General features: G+C 46.2%; 1 protein-coding gene across 1 annotated transcript; it reads left to right on the top strand.

Moving 5' to 3' along the window:
* The first annotated feature begins 1,329 nt into the window (after positions 1-1,329).
* On the top strand, positions 1,330-19,656 carry LOC114587344 (intercellular adhesion molecule 1-like). The gene is made up of 7 exons (XM_028711389.2): positions 1,330-1,930; positions 8,441-8,704; positions 10,536-10,856; positions 11,486-11,764; positions 13,093-13,368; positions 15,609-15,851; positions 16,863-19,656. Exons 1-7 carry the CDS (start codon positions 1,864-1,866, stop codon positions 17,048-17,050), a joined length of 1,638 nt encoding a protein of 545 aa, XP_028567222.2. The 5' UTR covers positions 1,330-1,863; the 3' UTR covers positions 17,051-19,656.
* Positions 19,657-19,969: the final 313 nt, after the last annotated feature.

The raw sequence follows: 19,969 nt of genomic DNA, 5'->3' as shown, positions 1-19,969 counted from the left end.
CGAAGCTACCAAACTGCAGGAGGCAGTGGAAGACAGGAGTGCCTGGCGTGCTCTGGTCCAGGGGGTCACGAAGTGTCAGACACGACTAAACAACAAGAACAAACAATCTGTAACTAACAAAGCTCTATGCTTCTAAATGCCACTTACTAGAAATCACCCCTTTGGGGTAGAGTTGTCATATGTCCGGTTTTTACCGGGTACATCCTCTTTTTACGGTTTAAAAGGGCTATCCGGGCAGATTTTTAAAATTTTGCAAAATGTCCAGGTTTATTTGTTTTGTACCATTAGTAACCTCCAGGCCAAAGCAGTAGCAGTGTGACTGGCAGGCAGGGCCAGGGAAGAAGGGAACATGGGGTGTGAGTGACAGAAACAGCTGCTGCTGCTGCTTGCCCTCCCGCAGCCAGCAAGAGTCTGGATGCTGAGTGCCAGTGTGGGGAGGGCGCTGCAAGAAGAGGGCTCCAGCACTGTTACCGCCTAGGTGGAAAGTTCCCCACTGCATCAGGCCAGTGGGGAACTGCCTAAAATCAACCAGCCTCTGGCAGGCAAAGGGACATACGGATCTGCAGATCTATCCAGGGGACTGATGCCCCCCCATGCAAACTTTGCATTTCCCCCCACACTGTCTTTGGGGGAAAAGCCCCACTTGCTCCCCTGAGAAAAATGCACCTTTACTCTAGTGCCTTGCAAGGAAAGTAGCCACTGGTAGACAGTAGACAGTGAGTAACACCTCTTCCCGTGCCAATATATTCTGCTGTTTTGTGGGTGGACGGAAGCAGCGCATTCCCCAAGCTCTCTTCCTCCTTGGAAAGTAATTTGTTAGCAGCAGTCAAAAAGCAAAACAAGAAAGGCAGCCTATTCCTCTCTCCTGCCACCTCAGGCTCTCAAAGTGGGGGGGGGGGTGTTGCATTCAGTGTTAGTAATACTCAGCACAAACCCATTGACATTAATGAACATGGCTAAATTAGATCCCTTTATTTCTGTGAGTTTCCTTTTGAGTAGAAGTCAGTTGGCTCCACAGACCCTCTGGGTGCAGATGGGGGGCAAGTGCCCAGCAGTGACTCCCCTTCGGGGCTCCCCCTCCCCACAAATTAACAAAAACTCCACCACCGCCACTGAATGAGGGGTGTGCGATCCAGGTGTGGTCGACACCTCAACCTGGGCCACATGGGGGGGGGGGAGTGTTGCGTGACATCATATACACGTCATGCACAACGGGGGGGGGGGCAAACCAGGCGCCCCTGGCAGATGCCCAGATGCCGCCCGCGGGACCGGGGCGCAGAGGGCGGGCGGGAGGCCGATCTGCTTGGGGCGCCCTCAGCGCTGGGCGGGCTCGGCTCCTCGCCCACAACTATGGAGGGGCCGAAAGGCTGCTTCACTCCTTTTTTAGAGCTGTCCAGGACAGGGATATCCTGGGACAGAATTCTTCGCCCAAGGCCCCCTGGAGGAATCGGTTTCGCCTTCTGGCGACCGAGACGGGGCTTCCCCGAGGATCCGCTTTCCTAAATGATCCTGAGTCGGGGCGCCTGGTGCCCGCGGGGGAGCAGAAGGGAAAACGGGTCGGAAAGCCTCTCGGAAGGCGGCGAAGGGGCGCTGAGTCGGACGGCACCTGACCGGGCTCCGTGACGAGCGCAGCCCCTCGCCGCCCCCAGGAGGCCGGCCTGGAAAGGGGGCCGGGCGGCGGCGGCGGGAGTTTCCCCGACCCTCGTGAGCGGAGCCTTTCCCGGAACCGCCTCGGGGCGTATATACCTCCGGCGAGAGGCTGCGGGCGCCACCAGCGGATGCTCCGGCGGCAGCCTGGCGGGACTGATTCGGCGTGGCCCGCGCACCTGAAGGGCTCTCCGGCCGCAGCGCCCGCTCCGCGCCATGCCGCGCCTGCCCGCCGCCGCCCTCCTCCTGCTGCTGGCCTCGGCCGCTTGCTCTGCCGCGCAAGGTAAGGGCGGGAAGGGAGTCGGCCTTTCCGGGCGCCCCTGTCCGCCGGTCCCGCCGGTCCTGGGGCGGGCGAGGGCGAGGCTCAGAGGCTGAAACCAGGAGCTCGCCGTTTTAGAAAAGGGGCGAATGGTCAGAAATGCACTCTCCCTATGCTCAGAGGCCCTTTCTCTGAGCCAGACTTCACGGGGTTGAGCCACGGCATTGGAAAGAGGTTTTATTTCGCTTCCATCTGTGACCGGGCTCCCCGCTTTCCCCTGCTTGCTGGCCCCTCCCGGTTTGAGGAGGGGAAGGGGTTGCCCTGAATCCTCCAGCCTCCCCTCCTCTTGGGCTGAGGCGCAGGGTCGCATTACTACTACCTTTCTTAGCCCTGAGCTTTGCTTGAGCTTGGTGTTATGCTTCCTGGAATGAGAAAAGCAGCAGCAATTCATTTCTGGCTACTTTCACACAACAGCTGAGTGTACTTTTTCCTCCTTGAACATAATTTTTTTACTCATAAAGAAGGTACCTTCTGCCTGATTCTGTGAGTGAACTGATTAGTATATCTATGGAAGGACTCAGGAGTGTGAGAAGTGAATGAAAATGAATTCATTCTATGGTTCATGAACTCTAGTAGTGCAAAATTACAAGAAGAAAACAAGAAAGATGTCAATGCAGCTGGCTTCAATTAAAATTTCAGTTAGAGCAGATGAAACAGACACAGTTGTGAAACTTTTTTAAAAAATTGCTATGGTGCCAAAGTATGAGTTCACATTCACTAAGAGCAAAGGGTCTCTTTCACACACAAATCACAACAACAACATACACACCATTCCAATCTCTGGTGGAAACATTCTCTGGTTCTGTGATTGTTTGGGTCCTGCTGGGCAGCCTCCTCAAGCTCAGCTCAATGTAGGTAAAATGTCCAGGAGGGCAAAAGCCCAGGGTTCAAACACATGCTTTGGATGCAGAACAACCCAGGTCCAATTCCTGGTAGAATCACTAGCTAGAAGGATCCCAGGTCCCAATGCTGGAGAGTCACTGTCAGAGACCTTGGAGAGAACTGCTAGGTAGAGGGCAGATCTTCTGCCTGGCCTCTGGGTTTGCAGCTTTCTGACTCCCAGCTGTTTTTAAAGCAACATTTCTTTTTCTATCTAAAATTAGAATGGTGAGATGAAGAAAGCTAAACAAGAGGTAGACCTTTTTGTGTGTGTGTAAAAGGACGTGATCAGAACTCAGTTCAGTTCTGGTACTAAAAAGAAATCCCTAGAAGGAGAACATGCTCAGATCTTTAATTCTAACTGTATGTCTTTTGCACCTGCCTCTGGTTTGTAGATCTTGGGGTTCTTATTAAAAACAAGGTATTTCTAACAAGCTTGAAGTTTGTCTACTCCTGATCACTCTCTAGATGGAGCAGCTGTCTGGCAGCTTCATATGTCCATGTCCCCGGGCCCAGAGAGAATTCTCTCCCAGCATTGTGTTTGCATTCTTGCTGCCTTGTCGATATCCACTGCATTTGTCTTAAGAGTGGAGACACAGTTTTGCTTCACTGGTTCAGAGAACACAGCCTTTGGAAGCGGGTGCATCTCTGGAGTTACATAGAACAGAGAAGGGGGGGGGGGGAATAGCTAACAAACCAACCCACAAATTTATATAATGAAAATACTCAGCACTAAAGCCATTTTGTACTTTAGTCTTCCTTGTGGAATTCCAAATGCCTGTTTTCCCTCAATTCAAATGACCACTCTCCCCCATATGTATTGATGTATGGGAGTTGAGAGGAGCTAGATTGAGACAAACACAGACATAATATGCTCATCAGAAAGGCAAGATTAGTTGTGCACCAGGGGTGGGGAGCCTTTTTCAGCCTGAGGGGGACTGCATGGCAAGGCCAGACGCAAAAGGTGAGCAAAGCAATGGGTGTGACTCTAATCTTTGCACAGAACGCATTCCAGCCGCACAAAAATTGGGGGTTTCCACACGCACGTCCTCCCCATCCAGGCGCATGGGAGGCATCGTCACAGTTTAAGGCAGGGAAACGCACTGGGGGCTGGTGCAGAACAGGGCCAGTTAGAGGGTGTGGCCTGGGGAAACTCCCCAGAGACGAAGTCTGGAATGCCCAGGCCTGAGCTGCACTCAGTGGCAAATACAAGTTGCTGCCATGTGGCTTCCAAAAACCTTTTCACTCTGATACAGACATATCAGTCTTGCCATCTGGCCAGCCCAGGACCTCCGTACAAATTTTAAAAATGCTGGAAGCAGTAGTTACAAGTTACCAGTTTCTGCAGCCACAGCAGACACTATGATTCTCCAGCAGCTTGACTTCACCCCTGGTGATGCCTTGTCCCTCGAGACAAATGGATGCCGGCAACAACTCCCGGCTGTGTGTGCAGAGGATTGCAACCCTAATCATGAATGTTCTGCATCACGTGTAGGTGCATCCCTTTGCCAGACAAAACAGGCAGTGTTTGATGACAGGCTTCCAAAAACTGGTGCCCTCCAGATATTAGACCAAAAGAATCATAGAATCATAGGATTTTAGAGTTGGAAGGGACCCTGAGGGTCATCTAGTCCAACCCCTGCAATGCAGGAATCTCAGCTGAAGCAGCCATGACAGATGACCATACAATCTCCGCTTAAAAACCTCCAAGGAAGGAGCGTTCACCACCTCCTGAGGGAGATTTCAACTCCCAGTGGTGAATACAGTGGTACCTCGGGTTATAAACACCTCGGGTTACAGACTCTGCTAACCCAGAAGTAGTACTTCTGGTTAAGAACTTTGCTTCAGGATGACAATAGAAATCACGCAGCGGCGGCAGCAGGAGGCCCCATTAGCTAAAGTGGTACCTCAGGTTAAGAACAGTTTCAGGTTAAGAACGGACCTCCGGAACGAATTAAGTTTGTAACCCGAGGTACCATTGTAGTTAGGAATGATGGGAGTTGTAGTAGTTGGAATATCTAAAGGACATCAGGTTGGGAGGCTTGGGCTACAGTATTGAGTTTGCATGTGGAAAGTCCAGATTCAGCTCTGCCTCTCCACCTTCGCCATGAAGGCTGCTTGTGTTTGTCACCTCTCCACTGCGCCAAAATGCTTTTCTGAGTGGCATTGTTATATAGCCAACACAAACGTTTATATCCCTTTTGCCACACTCAGGGTTTTTTTGGGGGAGGGGGTATATTTTTGTGTCCGTGAATTGTTGAGCACTTAACTTTCTCAATGTCTTATTGAGTAGATGTTATGATAGACATATAGGGTTGCACTCTTAACAAGTTGCTTTAAGCACCCTGCCATCTTCACAGTTCATAACTAGAAGGGGATTTCTCCCTATCATTCTCCACTCCCAATCACAGCGAATGTGATTACAGGGTCCATGCTGAATATTCCCTTGAGTCATGAGGAATCCTAGGTGTTCAGAGTTGGGGGGGGGTAAGGTGGGCAAGGTTTGAATTGCGATATTACCCCTTTTGTGGGGGTGAATAAGCTGCACTGTTACTGGGTTTTTTAAAGCAGGTATCTTCCTATTCTAAATTAAGCTGCCAGCCTTTAAGTGGAACCCACCACCTCACAAAATAAAAATCCCAATTCATTTTTTGACTTCACTCCTGAGGTGCACTCTTCCATTGTCTCCTGAGACCAGACAGATGCCAACCATACGATACTTGTTTTCCCTTATGGGACAAATACTACTTTGGGAGGGAGGCAGTCTAAAGCTCTTCTTTAGCCCCCCCCCCCCCCCGCTGCTAAGTTTTTGTTTTAAAGAGACATCTAATCACAGATCCCCCCCATAGTCCTTCAAAGTGTTTCCCCAAAACAAACATCTGCTTAAGTGAGGTCCTGAGAAATTAGCATTTCACTCTGAGTAATGAAACCAAGTGACTGGAGGTTTCCAGATTGAAGGTCCCAGTACTATTACCGGTATTTCCTTTTATTTGCAAAGTGAGATTATTGGGATGGAAGGGTTAGATGTAGATAAGGAATATTTCTTCTGGGGAGATAGCAACCACGACTGGACCTAACGGTCAGGGGTCCCTTTACCTTTATACGCATGTTGGCAGAGTTAGGTTCCTCTGTGTTTTCTGGGGCTTGCGATCCCTAGTCCGTGTGTTTGTGTAGCCTTGCATTCCAAGGGTTTGATGTATTCCTCCTTCCCGCCCCAGTATTTCTTCTTGTAATTCACTTGCTGAGTTGAGCCATTCCTGGAAAGGGTCTGATTTTCTTTCAGCGCTAATCAGAATAAGGAGTGGCAGGGAATTCCTCTTCTTGATCTACTGGCAGCAGTCTAAAGAGCAAGTCAAAAAGTGAGTCATTAAACAAAGGAAAAAGGAAGCCCTAAAGTCTCCTCAAAGGAGATTTAAAGTCACACCTAAGGCATTTCTATTACAGTGCCTCTGTTCTTAATTCTCAGGAATCATGGGGGAGGGAGGAGAAGGCATTGGTTCCACGGACAGAAGCTTCTGTTTAAAAATAGAAGCAAAAGGACTCTAGTATTTCAGTGGCTAATCAGTACCATTAATGGATTTAAACCAGGCATAGGCAAACCTGGCTCTCCAGATGTTTGGGACTACAATTCCCATCATCCTTGACCACTGGTTCTGATAGCTAGGGATGATGGGAGTTATAGTCCCAAACATCTGGAGGGCCAGAGTTTGCCTATGCCTGATTTAAAATATCATTTGTTGTTGTTGGCATCCGTCTGTCTCAATGGACACAATGGAGTTCGCCTCTCGGGGGGGAGTCAAACCGCTGGAGAATCATAGCGCCTGTTGTGGCTGCAGAAACTGGTAACTGGTAACTGCTGACTCCTGCGTTGTATTTGCTGTGTTCGCAGCCCCGAAGTGACCTCTGTGGGGCACAAGCTTGGATAGTATGTATGAAGGTCCTGGGCTGCCCAGATTACAAGACGCCTTCTTGGCCTCACTGATGTGGTCCAAAGGAAAGCAGAGCGATACTCTTGGCACCAGCTGGCTGCAAGAGTTGCCGGAAAGAGGCATACAAGGCCAAAATCTTTTGGACTCCACTCTGAATTTGTGTAGGTTTTGCTCCTTAGCCTTTTCTTCTCCTGAAGATGTCCTGTGAGGCAGCAGGTATGGATTTCTTGTCAGGGTTTATGCCCAAAGCCTTTCTCATGAATGAGTATAACCACAAGGCAGCGGAGGTTTAGGATCAGAGTTTCCTTCTCCTAGACGGGCTGCCTTCCCAGGTTGATGATCCCCATCTGCCCCTCTACAGCACGTGCAGAAAACACATTCTTGACCATTGTGGCCCACTCTTGGTTTCCTCCACTTAATCTGCCAGAGCCTGTCTTCACATGCAGGGGAAGTCCCATTGGGTACCCTCATGTGGTTAAGCTGGCCAGTCAAAGCCATTTCTGGGGTGTGGCTGCTGTCACATGCCAACAGCTTCAAGGAGCCACAGGTGAGAGCTGGGTGGGGATCAAAGGTGGACAAACTACCCCAGAAGGAGCACAGAATTGTAGAGTTGGATTATGAGGATAATCTAGTCCAACCCCCTGCAGTGCAGGAATATTTTGCCCAACGTGGGGCTCAAACCCACAACCGTGAGTCTTGTGCTTTATCAGCTGAGTTATGTTTCCTGCTGAGGGAAATGGCTGTTTCCCATGAGGTCGGACCCCCAGTCGTGCCAGAAATTCAGGGCTAATAAGAGGGTAATTAGTCCTGCCAACCTCTCCAGGGTAGGAGAGGGCTGTCTTACTCGCGGAGTCCGTTATCTGGCCGCTGCAACAAGATGTGGGGGCAGAGGACTTTGGGTGCCAAGCCTGGCACGGAAACTGGGCACTCTCTGGAGTCATTCTCTAGAGCAGGGACACCTGTTTCTTAAAAATTAATAATATTTGGCTAAAAACAGGCGTATTCTGGACTGAAGGAGATAAGGGAAACAATCTGTGGAACTGCAGAGTTCACCTTATTCAGTTTCACCTTATTTGGTATTACTACTTTCTTTCTTTTGCCTTTTCCTTGCTTCTTTTCCCCCACTGTGATCTCACCATTTTATTGCTTCTTATTGGGTTTTTTTAATTAAGAACTATTTAGTATTGCACTTTTGTACATGTTGTATCTATTGTATTTTCTTTTTTTGTACATTTTTATTGATTTTTTAACATATCATTTCCAACAATCATTTAACATAAATTCTTATCTTACACAATATTTTAGACTTCCATCAACAACCTCTGAAGATTTTCCATACTTTATCACTTGTATTCTGCATTTCTTAATTTCTCTATTACTTTTACTTATCATTAACTAATAATTCTCTTCATAATCTTCATTGCAATATTTCACACATTCCTCCTTACAGAAACTTCTTGCAGTCCTACTAGCGTAATCTGTTTATTACAATTGCTTTTTAAATAATTCAAATATTTACTCCAGTCTTCTAAGAATCTCTGATCCCGCAGGTTTTGAATCCATCCTGTTAATTTATCTAATTTTGCATAGTCCATTAACTTCATTTGCCACTCTTCTTTTGTCGGTAATTCTTCTTGTTTCCATTTCGTATCTATTGTGTTTTCAGAGGCTCAACAAGAGGACTACTACTTGAGGATTTGGCCAGAAAAGCCTGCAGTGAAGTATGGAGATTCCATGGTATTAAACTGCAGTTCCAATTGTGAGAACATTGGCTTGGAGACCAGCTTACAGACCGTTGCTGCAGGGACTGGGCCTGCTTGGAAAGCCTTCAATCTCACCAGTGTTACTGAGTGGGAACCAAAGCCATTGTGTTTTGCTACCTGTGGGGGGACAGAGCAGAAATATCAGAGGATAACCACCACAGTTTACCGTAAGTCATATACTGGGCAGTCCTGGAATAATCATTCACTCAGGGCAGAGGATTTGGAGTGCTGCTTGGCTTGAAGGTTATTCAGTGGAAAATAGGAGGGACATGGATTCAAATTCAGCAAGAGGCCGGGAAAGAAAGTGGCTGGCTACTACCCTGAGCATGCAAAGCTGCTTTCTGAATCCACATAACCCGGTAATCTAACTTGGAGTGGCTGTCCAGGGGACCAGGTAGGGATCTCCTGCACAGTCATTTGTGATCCTGGAATGGGAGCCCTGTCTTCAGGACTGTCTCCCCAGAGTAGTTCACTGTGGTGCTGATGCTGTTGCATTTTCAGCACCAGCAGGATACTTCTGTATTTGCCCAGGCCTTTGGTTTTTCTTTTATTTCCTCATTTAAATCTGCTTTGAATGCTGTTGATGTTCACTTCTATGTTGCTGCACTGCAATTCCCCCTGTTACTATTATTTGTTCGATTCTATTTAGGAATCACTTCTTATAAAGCATCTCAAAGCAGTTTAACAGCAGAAAGAAAGAACAATTTGAAATGCAGTGCAGCTATAGAGTGTTTTTATTAAAAGAGCTTTGTTTTTATGCTTTTGTTTTTTAAGCTGCCCTGGAAGTTTCCTTGTAAAGTGAAAGGCAGGTGCCAACCTCAAAAGCCCCAAGCAGCTTAGAGCCATTTGCCCAGAGGTTGAGGTTCCCTTCCAAGGCCCAGCTGCTTGGCCCACCTCAGAGTTGGGCGAACTTTGTCCAGCCCAAGGGCTGCATTCTTTTCTGGACAGCCCAGGGGCACTACCAGCGGTGGACAGGGCCAGATGCAAAAGTGGGTGGAGAAATTAATGTCCAATTTACACTCATGCATCTTCTCTATCCTCCATCCAGACAAGGAAGAGACATCCAAGTTCAAGGACTTATTCCAAACAGGCAAAATCATTCAGTGAGGCTGCAGAACTGGGCTGGTGGGGGGCATGGTCTGGGGAAAGGGGCTGCAGCTTGAGGAGAGTTCTGAGAACCAGATAGAGAAGCCTGGAGGGTTTACCCGCCATCGAAAGAGGTTCACTTGCTGAGAACAAGGGGCAGGGCCTTGCTGCGGTAGCCCCCAAGTTATAGAATTCCCTTCATTGCCCCATCCTTGATGACGCTTTAGTCGACAGTGGAAATGTCTGTGCCTTGAAGGGATACATTCTGCAACCTGTAAATATTATGTAAATTAATCAAATGGGCATGCTTCCTGCCACTTTTAATATTTTGCATAATTCAGCCTGCTGTGGCATGCCCGGAAGTTTTGTCCTTTCTTAGCTCTTAATGGCTTTGCCCAAGTCAGCCCTCTCTGTCAGCCCCACTTGGTTCCCAAGCAAAATTATCTTTGCAAAGGCAGGAGGGAAGACGGCAGTGGGGTGAGAGGGGCTGCCTAGTTGAAGCAGAGACCTCATGGGTCTCATCCTGAAGGTCTGGACATGCTGCCCCCCTGGTCCTGAGATGCCCGGCAGGGATCGGTCCCAAGACTGGCGTAGAAAGAAACACAGAACGTGTATCCTTTCTTTTTCCATTACTTCTGAATTTTATTAACCAATGAAGATTGGGTGGTATTTGATACTCAATTGTTTATGCATTTTTTTTTATTGTTAAATTGCTTTGACCTGTTTCATAGGAAGTGATCTGTAAATGAAATAAATTATTATCATTACTCATTTCATTTCTATACTGCTTTATTTTTATGGGGGGAAATCTCAAACTGGTTTACAACATTTAAAAAACAACAACAATCCAGAATAAAACGTTATTGAAGAAAGTCAAATCAATAGGATTTATCACTTTTTATTCCGTTCCAGGAGCTCCGGAGCGCGTAGTGTTGGATCCGCTGCCCGAGGTGGAGGTGGGTAAGGAGTATAATGTGACTTGTCGAGTTTTCGATGTTGCCCCCATCTGGAACCTCACCGTGACCTTGTATCAAGGGGAGAGGAGGCTCTATGTGGAGACCTTTGAGGACCACAGGAATCCTGAAGCCGGCAATGTTGTGGTGACAAGCAACAGCATCACCGCTCAGCAGAATGACCACGGAGAGGAAGTCACCTGCCGCGCAGTTCTGGACCTGAGGCCGGAAGGGCCCTTCTTGGAAATGGCTTCCCTCAGCAAATCGCTGGAGACTGTTGGTGAGTTCACATCAGAGGCCCCACGTCCTCTAAAAGAAGTGGGCACAATGGCAAAAGAAGCAGATTCATTGACTGCTAATGGGCATAAATCCAAGCAGAAACTCTGGAGGTAATGGAGCCCCCCCACCCTGCATTGTCACTCCCCCATACAGATCCCCTTGGATGTCAGAAAGGACACTCTTTCTTGCTTCTCTTTTGCATCCATGATGGATCTATTTCATTTTTATTTATGAAATGGCATTGGGGTGCAGACAGGGCTACTGTATCTGCAAGGCTGGGGGTACTGAATGAAACTGCAACTGGTTGTAATCTTTTTGGTATAGGTGGCTACCTGTAATTTTGCTTATGATTTATTTCCATCTGCCACAAACCAGAGAGGGCAGTAAGTCCATGGAAGCCAACTAACATCTAAGCCAACTGAGCAGGCTTGATGTTCATTGGGCTGGTTTGGATATATTTACTGCCTTCCTTTGTTTTTTGGGAAAGCTCACTTGTTTTAACTTCTGCAAACCTCTAGTTTATTTCTTCAGTAGCTTTGTTTTCATTTCTGTTGGCATCAGTGGTCACTGCCTGTTTATGGGAGTGATATCTCTTTTCATAACTGATATGATTTCTTTCATGGTTTTCAGTTTTCCCCATGGACCCATATCTTCAAACTTTGGGCTCTGTAGAGATCAATACTAGCATGCCTGTGGAATGTGAGGTGTCTGGACTTTTTCCGGTTCAAAAGGCAGCGTTTCAGCTGTTCTTTGCAGGGGAGAGATTGAACTCCAGCAACCACATATCAGGGCACAAAGTGAGTGCCCAGGCTCAGGTGACCTCAATATCAGCAGGAGAACATCAGTTGATCTGCATAGTCTCTCTGGGGCCAGTGACCAAAACTGCAGAGAGTACTGTGAATGTTTACAGTGAGTATCATTTCTGGATTTCATAGAATCAAAATTGTAGAGTTGGAAATGACCTGAGGATCACCTAGTCCAACCGCCTGCAATGCAGGATTCTCAACTAAAGCATCCATGACAGGAGACCACCCAACCTCTGCTTAAAAACCTCAAATGAAGGAGAGCCCACCACCTCTCATGCTTCGCTGTCAAACAGCTCCTACTATCAGAAACTTATTCCTGATGTTTTGTCGGAATCTCCTTTCTTGTAACTAGAAACCATTGGTTCAGGTCCTAGCCTCCGGAGCAGGAGAAAACAAGCTTCTTCCCTCTTCCATGTGGAAGCCCTTGAGATATTTCAAGCTGCCTATCATATTTCTTCTCAGTCTCCTCTTCAGCAGGCTAATCCTGAGCTCATTCCACCAGCATTTGTTGGCCCAACACCTATAAAGTACAGCCTTTTGCAGTGGGGCTGCCAGGCATAGGTCTTCCCTGCATGCCTGTCAAAATGACAGACATTTGGCTCCCATTAGTTAACAGCCTTTCAACATGCAATTCCAGGGAGCAGAGTCGGGCCAACGTCTCCACATCAGGAGGGGGATGATGAATGGGTTGAGCAACAGACTGGAACTTTCCTGCCTGTCCAAAAAAGCATCTAGATCAGTTTGTCTGGCCCTGCTGGATGCTTCCAGGAAGCCCACAAACAGTAGGGAAAAGAAACAGCTTCCCCTGCCCCTCCTGTTTGTCCCTAGCATCTGATACCCTGCCTGGCACAGGTACAGGGAGTGGGTGACGCTGTGGCCTAAACCACTGAGCCTCTTGGGCTTGCTAATCGGAAGGTCAAATCCGCATGATGGAGTGAGCTCCCGTTGCTCTGCCCCAGCTCCTGCCAACCTAGCAGTTTGAAAGCATACCAATGCAAGTAGATAAATAGGTACTACTGCAGTGGGAAGGTAGATGGTGTTTCCGCATGCTGTGGCTTCCATCATGGTGTTCCATTGTACCAGAAGTGGTTTAGTCACGCTGGCCATATGGCCCAGAAAACTGTCTGTGGACAAACGCCGGCTCCCTCAGCCTGAAGCAAAATGACTGCCTCATCCCATAGTCGCCTTTGATTGGACTTAAGCATCCAGAGGTCCTTTATCTATTACCTGTTACCTTTTGTACACTGCCTCTAAGCATGGAGAGCTCTAAGCTATTTCACCATCATGGCTAAAACCTGCCAATTTACCTCAAGCCTATTTTAAAAATTCACCAAAATTTTTAACTTGATAAGGTTTAGCTCATGGTGTAATAATTATAGTCAGTCAAGCAATCTAGATATGTAATGGCTGTTCTGCTACATTCTCTTGCAGGTTTGCCCAAACCCACCCTGCACATTGACCACCCCCAAATCCCTGTCAACACAAACGTGACAGTTATGTGCAGGTCTGATGGCTCCAAGTCCCCTGGTGTCGTCATGCGGATCAGTGACACCCAGGAGATCTTACTATCCGGAGATGGTCCTTCTCTGCAGTATTCACTGATGGCCCAGAAAGAGGATAATGGGAGGCAATTCATGTGCAAAGTGGAGCTGAAAGTTGATGGGCGCTCGGTTGTGAAAGAGACAGCTGCAAATCTCACTGTCTTCTGTGAGTAGGAAATGCTCTTCTGAACAATATTTTATTTCTAGAGATTCAGAACTCTTCGCATTATGCAACAAAGAATAAATAAATTATGCAGTGGGAATGAATTATCCAACCTGTGCAGCTTGTCGTCCATATATATAGGCCTAGTTCTGCATGAGGCAGCCTGTGCTTGGACTGTACCACTTCAGACTGTAGACAGGGGCTCACATGGCTGAGAGCTATTTTATACATGGTGGTTGTTGATTTATTTATATTCCGATTTTTCTCCTGACAGAACTCAAGGAAGCTAACAGATAAAAATAAGAACCACTAAAAACATAGAAAAACCCCCAATCATTAAAAAACAATTAAACATTGGTAGAATTAAAACCGCACACACACAATTAAATATACAAATAATTACAACAAAAACAGCACAACAATCAATCCCTGCACTTCAAAAACAGGCCTGGCCTTCTCCCTTATATGCTAGTTTTTAATCTTTTGTTTGCATCATGGAACACTGAGTCATGTCAGCCCCCACTATCCCCTGCCTTCTGAAGTGGTGCAGACCAAATATAGATTTAGCTCATCATTGGGATCAGTGTGATATATGCACAATTTGTGGGGTTAATTATTGTGTAAGGTTAATTAATTAATTTCCATGAATGAGAAAATAAGGGTTAGGGAAATTGCTTGAGAAGCTGGCCTATAAAATGGGAGGTTATTCTTGGAAGCCATCAGGTCTTTCCTACCCATGCACAGGTCCTATAGCTGTACCTTTTCCCAGTGTCAGTTCCCAATGCATTTTCTCAAATCTTGGAGCCACTTACACAACCTGATCAACTCCTGATTATTCACATCTGATGTGATGTTCGATGCTGGGAGGATTGTGTTTGGATGTCCGGTTCTTTTTAAACAGTGACACCAGGGGCAGGGAGGGGCTGATTCAGACCCGTGCCATTTAGCTGGGAGTGTGTTAACCTCCCTCCCTCAACCATTTCATTGGTCCAAATTGTCCCAGTGAGAGATACTAAATGGTGTGTGCAAGGGATATACTAGTACCTATGAGTGTGTGTGTGTGTGTGTGTGTGTGTGTGTACTCCCTCCAGTGCTGTGGTTCAATCCCACCCCCAACCCCTCCTGTGGTTTCTTTTAGCATGTTTTCTTTAATAATAATAATAATAATAATAATAATAATAATAATAATAATAATAATAATAATTTATTATTTGTACCCCGCCCATCTGGCTGGGTTTCCCCAGCCACTCTGGGCGGCTTCCATAGAAACCAAAAACCCCACTAAAATATCATACATTAAAAACTTCCCTGAACAGGGCTGCCTTAAGATGTCTTCTGAATGTCAGGTAGTTGTTTATCGTTTTGACATCTGATGGGAGGGCATTCCACAGGGCAGGCGCCACTACCGAAAAGGCCCTCTGCCTGGTTCCCTGTAGCTTTGCTTCTCGCAATGAGGGAACCGCCAGAAGGCCCTCGGCGCTGGACCTCAGCGTCCGGGCAGAACGATGGGGGTGGAGACGCTCCTTCAGGTATACTGGGCCGAGGCCATTTAGGGCTTTAAAGGTCAACACCAGCACTTTGAATTGTGCTCGGAAACGTACTGGGAGCCAATGTAGGTCTTTCAAGACCGGTGTTATGTGGTCTCGGTGGCCGCCCCCAGTCACCAGTCTAGCTGCCGCATTCTGGATTAGCTGTAGTTTCCGAGTCACCTTCAAAGGTAGCCCCACGTAGAGCGCATTGCAGTAGTCCAAGCGGGAGATAACTAGAGCATGCACCACTCTGGCGAGACAGTCCGCCAGAGTGGTGCATGCTCTAGTTATCTCCCACTTGGACGGGAGAAGAAGAAATAATAATTGTAGGACTGGATTATGGATGTTAACTCCTGACATCACATCTGTTTTGACCCTGAATGTATGAACTGAGCTCAGCTGAAATGCATTCTGTGATCTGAAGCGATACAACACTTCCGTCTATGGTGCTTGGCCTCTGGTGGTTTATTCACACATGCATCCTGCAGTGAATACGGATGCATGGACTAGCCTTGGGATTCTCAAGTTTCTGTGCAAGCTGCTAGACTGGAGCATCCAGGTGGCTTCTAGGATCCACGAGCTTCCTGTGCACGCTGCCTAAAGGGCACAAGATTACCACCAAATCTTATGCGGTTTTGCAATGATGAAATAAGATGCTGCAATTCATCCCTTATGGCCAAGGCAAAACAACCACGTTTGTCTTCTCCATTCCAGATGCGCCCCAAATGAGTGATTCTAGCTGCCCTGATAAGTTGACCTGGAAGGATGGCAGTGAAGAGACCTTTATCTGTTCAGCCTCAGGAAACCCACCACCAACTGTTGAATGCAGGAAAGATGAGGTGTCATACAACATTGGGATACAGCAGCAAGTCTCAAAAGAGCATGGTGGCATCTATCATTGCAATGCCACCAACGCCTATGGATTTGATGTAAGAGATGTGATCATACACATTGAATGTAAGTTAACCTCCTTGTCCAAATCGTCTTCCAATGAAACACACACACACAAACACACACGAGAAGGAGAGAGAGAGAGAGAGAGAGAGAGAGAGAGAGAGAGACACTCACATGGTTTGGATTGGTAGCAGACTACCAAGAATGTGGAATTATTTAAAATTACTCTGCTAAAGAGCAGGACCAAAATGTAGGTTATAAATTGATCCCAAGGAGCCCAACAGAAAGAACCTTCCTCAATCTTTCTGGATTGGAGATAGTACACAGCTGGATATGGGATGCCAAGCCGAGCCAGGCCACTGGCCAGGTTGTCTAACAACCCGCAGGCATTAATTGCACAGGTCCAACGGAAACTCTTTTGGGTTTTGATGTGAGTGCTGTTGAAATCTTGCACACGCTTGTTGGCTCGCTGAACAGCTTTTGTCAGGTGCCAGCCTCTGGAAGTCGCATATTCTCAGCCTCAAAGTCAGAGACGACCGTGGGCCAACATAAAAGTGTGCACTTACCACAGGTAATAGTGATGCCTTCAGGTTCCCAAATCAGCGGACTTGACTCTTCCGACACTTGCTCCTGTGTTCCCTTTGATAGGCCTTAGTGCTTCATAACCTCCAATTTGTGTGTAGCCTACACAAAATTCCACTTTCGGAAATGTGCAGATTAGCTCAATTGTCTTAGCATTTCAATTTGCAACCAGACTTCCAACCCTTAAAATACCAGGAACTTCCAGAAAGCAGCTAGTTTTGGAGGATTAGTCACACCTAGCATTCAACAGCAACACAAGTGTAGGAATCACCAGAGGTCTTAAAGTTAGCGAAAGAGGCAAGAATCTCTGTGGTCCACTGGTCCAGGCTCATTTACTTGAGCTTTTGGTGTTTAGCAACCTACACGTCCTTTCAATCACGAGGGCTTGAATTTTGCCCTTTAAAAAGCAAAGCTGTGTGTGTTCTGCAGATTTGCAGCCCTGCAGAATTCTTAGGCCCATAACCTTAACCCACTTGTCTTTGCCTTTCACAGCTTACCAGCCTGACATCCTTGGAATCATAATTGGGGTTCTCTGCGCAGTGTTTATTTCTTCTGCAGTAGGGGTGGCTTATTACATGCACTACAGAAGTAAGATCAAGAAGTACCACCTAAGACGGCGGCAGCAGCAGCAAGTAACGGGAAGCCCCATGGAGCAAAAGTGCCTGAATGGCAACGTATAGTCTGTGAATGTTTAAGTGGACAGGTGGCTGCTATAAGCTGAAGAGGAACTTGAGCCCATGCCAGCAAGTTGCAGTTGTTATTCAGGTTCATCCTCCCCACTTAGCCAGTGATCAGGGGGAGAAAATGGGAAAGCATTCTTGAGATGCTGAACAACTGATGGGCAGTGCTCCAACTGGACTTTGTCTTAAGGAGTTTGGATGGTTTCTGCACTTTCAGAAAAAGACTTGTGATCAGAAACTTGTCCCTTTTATGTTTTCTTAAAACCTTCTCTTCCATCCAAGCCTTGGAATCTTGAAGTTTTGAGAACTGGAGTGTTGGACTCTCATGCTTACAGGTCGGGGGGGGGGGGGTAAAAGCTGCCAGAGCATAAGCTTTGAGAGATAGCTGACAACATTCAGTTACTCAGTAAGAAGCAACACAAAGAGTTCAGGCAGGTGTGTTGAAGGCAGAAGGATGGAAGAGCCTCATTAAGGATGGACTATTTCCCCAGCAGTGGATGCTTTCAGAACTTAGATTTTCATTCCTGCAGTGTGAAATGAAGTGTCTGCCTGGATCCTTCACCTCACCCCACTGGGACTATAAGCCGGCAAGATCATGATTGCATTTTGCATTGTGAAAACAATTGTCTCCTTCTTGGACCATCCAAGCTCTTCCAGGGTGCAATCTGGCACCAGTTGGGTCTTAAAGGAAAGCCAAGATTCTTATGTGGTGGCATAGTCAACATAAAATGGTTTTTTATCATGATCCATGAACTCAGGATTCTCTTCTTTAAAGATACTACATGTCACAACTCTAAGACAACTTGTCTTTTTCAGTGTCAGGCCAGGCTGAAGTCTTAAATGTGAAGGATATGAGAATGGTTTAAAAATAATGTAGGCTTTTAAATGACTGCTGAAAAATGTTGGGTCATGTGTTTCCATATGCTCAGTTTTTCCACACTTCCACGAGTTTAAAGTTTCATTTTTGCACATGTGGCTCAAAGCCACATTTATATGTAAAAACACCAACAAAATCTGCTTTGTGAATTATGCTTTATGGGTGTATGCCTAAAATGTATGAAATGGTCTACATACATTAGAATAGGAGGAAAGCGCTCTTGCAGAACCTTGAACTTGTCATCTAGATTTTTTTAAATGACTCCTTGTTTTAAATCTAACCTTGTATAGGAGAATTACCCCACTGTTTCAAAAATCTTTGAGCTTCTATTCTGGAGGCTGAGCACCCAAACAGCAACTGAATTGAAGGGACTGCAAGTTAATTTTCTTGCATCAAAACCTAGCAAGTCATTCTCAATGAATTTATTTTTATGTTCTTGTCTTATTGCCTGGAGAATAAAATTGTTTGCTAAATTCTGTTCATGCCATCTCCTGAATGAATGAAACTTTCACTGCAGCATGGTGAGTCTCTGTTACCAGGAAGAACAGTATGTGGGACACGGTGTCTTCTGAGAGGCAGACGGCATATGATGTGATTATGCTTCCTTAGCTGCTCTGTCAGTGTTATCATGCAACCATATATAAAAATGGGAATGCTCTGAATTTAAAATTCAAGGATATTTCACTATTATTATTCTGTAGACTTTCCATACCTTAGACATTAGAGATTTTTAATAATAGTAATAATTAATAACAAGAATAATTTATTATTTATACCCCACCCATCTGGCTGGGTTGCCCCAACTACTCTGGGCGGCTCCCAACAATTAAAAGCACAATAAAATTTTAAAGAGGTTTATCACTGCAAATAAATCATAGAATCATGTAACTGTAGAGTTGGAAGGAACCCTGAGTGTCATCTAGTCCAACCACCTGTCAGTAAAAGAACACCTGGGAGGCCCTGACACACCAACTTTCTAAAGTGGCTTCATGTGCATTTCAAGGCTGGATTGCTGCAGTGCTGTATGTGGGGCTTCGCTGGGACTTGATCTGGAAGCTGCAAGACAGTGCAGGATGCTGCAGCACAATTGCTGGCAGAAGAGACGCCTCGTCAGCATAGAGCACCTCTGCTCAGAGATCTGCGCTGGTTGCCTGCTGACTCCCAGGCCAAGTTCAAGGTGTTCCTATTAGCATATAAAGTCCTTAACAACTTGGGATCAGTTTACATCTGAGATCACCTTGCCCCACATATGACCGCTTGACCACTTCTGTTGGCAGAACTGGCACCTTCACAGAGGCTGCACATGACCCACATCTGTCAGCACTTGATTTTTTAGTGTGGCAGCATCAACACTGGAACGCCCAGCCCCTGGCTCTCAGGCGCCTTCACTGTAGTCCTTTCAGCACCTGCTGAAGATGTTCTTATTTAGACAAGCCTACCCAGATATTCTGAAAGTTTGTAGGAGTTTAAATTGGTTTTAGTCTATTTTACTGTGGTTTTAATCTTCTGTATATTTTAAATTATGGTTGTAAATTTTTTTTTAGAGATAATTTTATTGTTCTGTCTTTTTTTGTAAGCCACTTTCAGGTTTCCTACAGTCAAGCAGTATATACATTTTATGAAATAAGTAAATAAAATTAATAAATGGGGAGGCTTGGAGAGGGAGGTGGAAGCCCTGTTGTTATTTTAAAAATTGTTTTATTAAAAATTTTCTTGGGTTACATAAGTACATACAGTGTCTGTTTTCAGTTTTCTGTTTTCTTTTCTAGAGATCATTTATATTTGATGTGAGACAATAACGTTTTAGAAAAGATAAGGTTGGGAGAAGCCCTGTTATGCATGTGGAAGGCCTTGCGTAGGACTTCTGCTGATGGAACTCATCAGCTGAATCCTGCCCAGGGTCTTACACCTGCTCCTGCTGCCCCTGAAAAGGAGCCAAAAAATCCTGAAACCAGATCACCTAATCTTGGGGTAACCTATGATGTGAGCATTCAATCTTCTGGCTGTTTTAAAATTATTATTATTCAAGGAAAGAAACATCT

Source organism: Podarcis muralis, chromosome 17, assembly GCF_964188315.1.
Source record: "Podarcis muralis chromosome 17, rPodMur119.hap1.1, whole genome shotgun sequence".
NCBI classification, from domain to species: Eukaryota; Metazoa; Chordata; class Lepidosauria; order Squamata; family Lacertidae; genus Podarcis; species Podarcis muralis.
Note: the sequence above shows the minus strand (reverse complement) of the source record. Positions and strands in the feature narration are given on the sequence as shown.

What these genes read in the sequence shown, in the direction of transcription:
- LOC114587344 (XM_028711389.2), top strand. Translation starts at nt 1,864, where the DNA reads ATGCCGCGCCTGCCCGCCGCCGCCCTCCTCCTGCTGCTGGCCTCGGCC. An exon ending in CAAATCGCTGGAGACTGTTG is followed by an intron (nt 10,857 to 11,485) that starts GTGAGTTCACAT and finishes CATGGTTTTCAG; the next exon opens with TTTTCCCCATGGACCCATAT. An exon ending in GAGTACTGTGAATGTTTACA is followed by an intron (nt 11,765 to 13,092) that starts GTGAGTATCATT and finishes ATTCTCTTGCAG; the next exon opens with GTTTGCCCAAACCCACCCTG.